The 4,355-nt window shown below is 29.0% G+C and overlaps 1 protein-coding gene across 2 annotated transcripts in view; it reads left to right on the top strand.

Moving 5' to 3' along the window:
• LOC107639641 (cysteine-rich receptor-like protein kinase 2) overlaps positions 1–4,355 on the top strand; it is a 7,884-nt gene that overhangs the window by 2,388 nt on the left and 1,141 nt on the right. The window contains exons 2-7 of one of the 2 annotated variants that reach the window (XM_016343305.2): positions 547–956; positions 1,652–1,783; positions 1,949–2,076; positions 2,180–2,393; positions 3,372–3,603; positions 4,031–4,181. In XM_016343305.2, the coding sequence (XP_016198791.1) occupies positions 547–956; positions 1,652–1,783; positions 1,949–2,076; positions 2,180–2,393; positions 3,372–3,603; positions 4,031–4,181 (1,267 nt within the window). Of the gene's footprint in view, positions 1–546; positions 957–1,648; positions 1,784–1,948; positions 2,077–2,179; positions 2,394–3,371; positions 3,604–4,030; positions 4,182–4,355 lie in introns of both variants that reach the window. The other variant, XM_016343226.2, reaches the window with a different exon arrangement.

The following is a 4,355-nucleotide window of genomic DNA, read 5'->3' as shown; positions in this document are numbered from 1 at the left end:
TTAAGAACATTCTATGACTTGAATAGATTCTGAAATCGGACTAGTTATTGAAGTGGCAAAACTAAAAATTTAAAAGTTTAAAGTTTACGAAATTTAATTTAAATTGAACTAAATATAATAAAATAATATTTTTATATATAAAATATATAATTTTTTTAAAAAAATATATTTTTTATTATTATTTTAAATTAATTAATCATTAAAAAACTACACCAGTTAACTGGTTTTTAACCCATTTTTCTAGTTCTTTGATCGATTTATTGCCAACGGATTAAACCGTTTGGTTCAGTTCAATTCTCAGGTAAAATTTTTATACAGTTGTCAAATCGCATGCATCGTTAGTATAAAAGATAGTTACTTTTGCTAACATAATATTATTATGTAACTGGATGTATATACAAAATTATATTAAATTCATAATGTATCAAAATTAAGTTCATTTTTAATAAATATAAAATTAGTTTACATTTTTCATAATTGGAATTTCCAACATCACACTTAAATATTTTATGATCAAAATAATAATTCTTCTTTTAATGTATTTAGGTACGAAAGCAATGAATTCTTCAACCAAACAACTCTACCGGGTAACAGCATGATTTGTGGTAACAAAACTGCAAGTGGAGGATCAAATGCTTTCAATGGAGTTGCACAAAAAGTGCTACAAGATTTGCAAACAGCAACACCAAGAATTCCCGGTTACTTTGCAGCTACCAAGACACAAGTAGCCGGTGGCGGCGGCGGCGGCGCAATCTATGCCGTCGCACAATGTGCTCAATCCGTGTCTGAGGGAGGTTGTTCGGAATGCTTGAATGTTGGCGTAACCAACATTCAAAGTTGTCTTCCTAATACAGATGGTAGAGCATACGATGCTGGTTGTTTTATGAGATATTCTATGACACCATTCTTTGCTGATAACAAAGTTGTTGATGTCACACCATATTTGAAACAACAAGGTATATATACATTATAGAATTAGGAAAAATATAGGTAAATAATGAAAATATTAAACAATGTGAACAATGAATATATCGGATGTTCAATTCACTAGGTATGCGGATGGTTATTCTAATATTAAGATTTAGGTGAATAATTTGGAGTGTAGTGTGTTTTACTTGAATTGAGACAATTTTAAAACCCGTTATTCATGTTGTTCAAGAAAATCATTGGTTACCTAGCATAACCCATAGAATCATAATTTTTAGTAAAATTACAAAATTGTCCTTGAAAGATTTCGGTCGCAACAAAATTATATTAAAAAAGTTTTAGTTCTTCTATGAACAATTTTTCTTTAAACTATCGAAAATTGACAACTAAATCACTATGTATACATAATTATTTAGTAGTTGCTTTTAAGTTGTTTAGAAATATATTTTTTTAGTGATTTTTGGTAGATAATTTTATCATTTTACTCTTCTTTTAAATTTTCTTTGTATGCATAAATGTATATTTACAAACCATTATGCATCTAAAATACTAGATTTCTTGGAACTAATAAGGCAAATGTATGAAAATGAGTTATTTATTAAATATTTACTTATTTAGTAGTGGTGAAAATTTGTTTTTTTTCTTGATGTTATATTAATTACTTGGAAATGAGGTCAATGCAAAATTATATATATAATTATTTTTTCCCCTTTTTTCTTAGAAGGAGGAAATTCAAGCAACAACAAAGGGGCTATTATTGGTGGTGTTATTGGAGGTGTAGTACTTTTTATGATTCTCTTTGCATTGTTTGTGTGGCTTAGAAGAAACAAGAAATTACCAACAAGAGGTCCTAGAGGTGAGGCACTAATTATTGTGAAGTCTAATAATATATTTTGATGGTTCTTACTAAAAAAAAAATACAATGCCACATCATTTAATGTTTGGAAAATATAAATTATGCATGTAGAATAATTCATTTATTTAAGAGATTCAAAATTATTTACATGTTTTTTTTTATCAGGTGACATATTGGGAGCAACTGAGTTGAAAGGCCCAGTTACTTATAGGTATAAAGATTTAAAAAGTGCAACAAAAAATTTTAGTGATGAAAATAAACTAGGAGAAGGAGGTTTTGGAGATGTATACAAGGTAATTAATAACCATGTGTTTTTTAAGTATGATCTTTTGAGTAATTATTATGTTTATGGTATGTAGAGGTCATTATTATAATAATTTAAATTTATGTTTGCAGGGTACTCTGAAAAATGGAAAAATAGTTGCTGTGAAGAAATTGGCTTTAGGGCAATCAAGAAAAATTGATGAAAGTTTTGAAAGTGAAGTGAAGCTTATAAGTAATGTTCACCATAGGAATCTGGTTAGACTTCTTGGATGTTGTAGTAAGGGCCCAGAAAGAATCCTTGTTTATGAGTACATGGCAAATAGCAGCCTTGACAGATATTTATTTGGTAACTTATTTCTTTTTTCAATCTAAGTATTTTCTTAACTAAAATGTTGCATAAATAATTAATTTTAATAATTATAGATAATTAATTATATACAAATAAGTAACAGATTATAACCAAATCATATTGGTTTATTGATTAACTCACTAGCCCGCTTAAGTAAGTGTTGAGGGTTTGAATCCCGCCTTATGCATGCAGCAACTAGGGCTGGAAGTGAGTCAAGCCAGCTCGAGCTCGGCTCGTTAATAGCTCGATAAGCTAAGCTCGTGAGCTGGTGAGTCAAGCTTGAGCCTGAAATTGAGCTCATAAATTAAATGAGCCGAGTTTGAGCTTGGATAAGCTCGGCTCATTAGCTCGTGAGCTGACTCGATTATATATATAATTATTAATACACATATCCTATATGCATCTAGTCTATACTTTTAATATTATATATATACATATGAAATAATAATATATAATTATATAATTTATTGATATAAAATTATAGATTATGTATTTATGTTTCTATTATTTGAGCCAGCTCGTGAGTTTGAGTCAGCTCGTGAGCTTTTGGTGAGCCGAGCTTGAGATTAAGAAATAGACTCGATTGTTAATGAGTCAAGCCGTGAGCTAAGCTCAATTTTGGTGAGACGAGCTTGAGCTTGGTCTAGCTCGGCTCAGCTCGGCTCATTTCCAGCCCTAGCAACAACCCATTGGCCAGCGATAAACTCTTAAATAGAGCTCAGAACTATGGCAAATTAGTCTTTGACCTGTCAAGTTGAAAGATACTGTGAAAAAAAAAAAAACAAAAAAAGTAACAGATTATGAGTTTCTCATAATATTATTTATCTAACATTTTTTTTTGTTGTTTTTAAATTTTGATCATTATACATAAAAAAAGAAATATGTATTATAAGGCTCACATAACAAGCTCAAACTAATATGCCTTTATAGTTTTCCTTTTTATTGACCATTTATTTATTTATTTTTTAAAATTAGGTGAGAAGAAGGGTAATCTGAATTGGAAACAAAGGTATGATATAATTGTAGGCACAGCAAGAGGTCTTGCATATCTACATGAGGATTTCCATGTTTGTATCATACACAGAGATATAAAAACTAGCAACATACTATTGGATGATGATCTTCAACCTAGAATTGCTGATTTTGGTTTAGCAAGGCTTCTACCTGAGGACAAATCTCACCTTAGCACAAAATTTGCAGGAACTTTGTAAGTCAAAACTCAAAACAAATGCAATAACCACACAAATAATTTCAAGGTTTAATTATTCTGTCGGTCTCTATAATTTTATCGAATTTTTAATTAGGTTTCTACATTTTTTTTTCTTCTCAATTAAGTTCCTAAGACCCTACAATGACAAAAACGTTGAAATTAATGGAATATTTTGTTAAATTATACAGAATATTCAGTCAAGTGATAGGTATATTCATTTTGTTTAATAGAATATTCCGTTAATTCAACATTTTTTGTTACGACAGGAACTTAATTACAAAATCTGATATAATATAAAGATTCAATAAAAAAAATATAGAAATCGACAGAATAATTAAACCTAATTTCAAAGACATTTATTTTTTAGTGTGATAAGATATATTCATTTATCAATTATATATAAAATTGTGTAATTAATTGACAGAGGATATACAGCACCTGAATATGCAATTCATGGTCAATTATCAGAGAAAGCTGATGCTTATAGCTATGGTGTTGTGGTCCTGGAAATTATAAGTGGTCAAAAGAGTAGTGAATTGAGAGATGATGCCGACGGTGAATTTCTCCTTCAAAGGGTATGCAATTTCAAAGAATTAAACCCAACTTGGATATTAAGGATTATTTGATTTGTGAAAAAAAAAAATAATTGTTAGTTTTTTTTTTCTAAGACTTTGTAGAAAAAGAAAAATAAAACTAAAAAAATTAAAACAACTTCATTTGTTTACAAATTTTTTTAAACAGCTAAAACT

This window comes from Arachis ipaensis, chromosome B01, assembly GCF_000816755.2.
Source record: "Arachis ipaensis cultivar K30076 chromosome B01, Araip1.1, whole genome shotgun sequence".
Lineage (NCBI taxonomy): Eukaryota > Viridiplantae > Streptophyta > Magnoliopsida > Fabales > Fabaceae > Arachis > Arachis ipaensis.
Note: the sequence above shows the minus strand (reverse complement) of the source record. Positions and strands in the feature narration are given on the sequence as shown.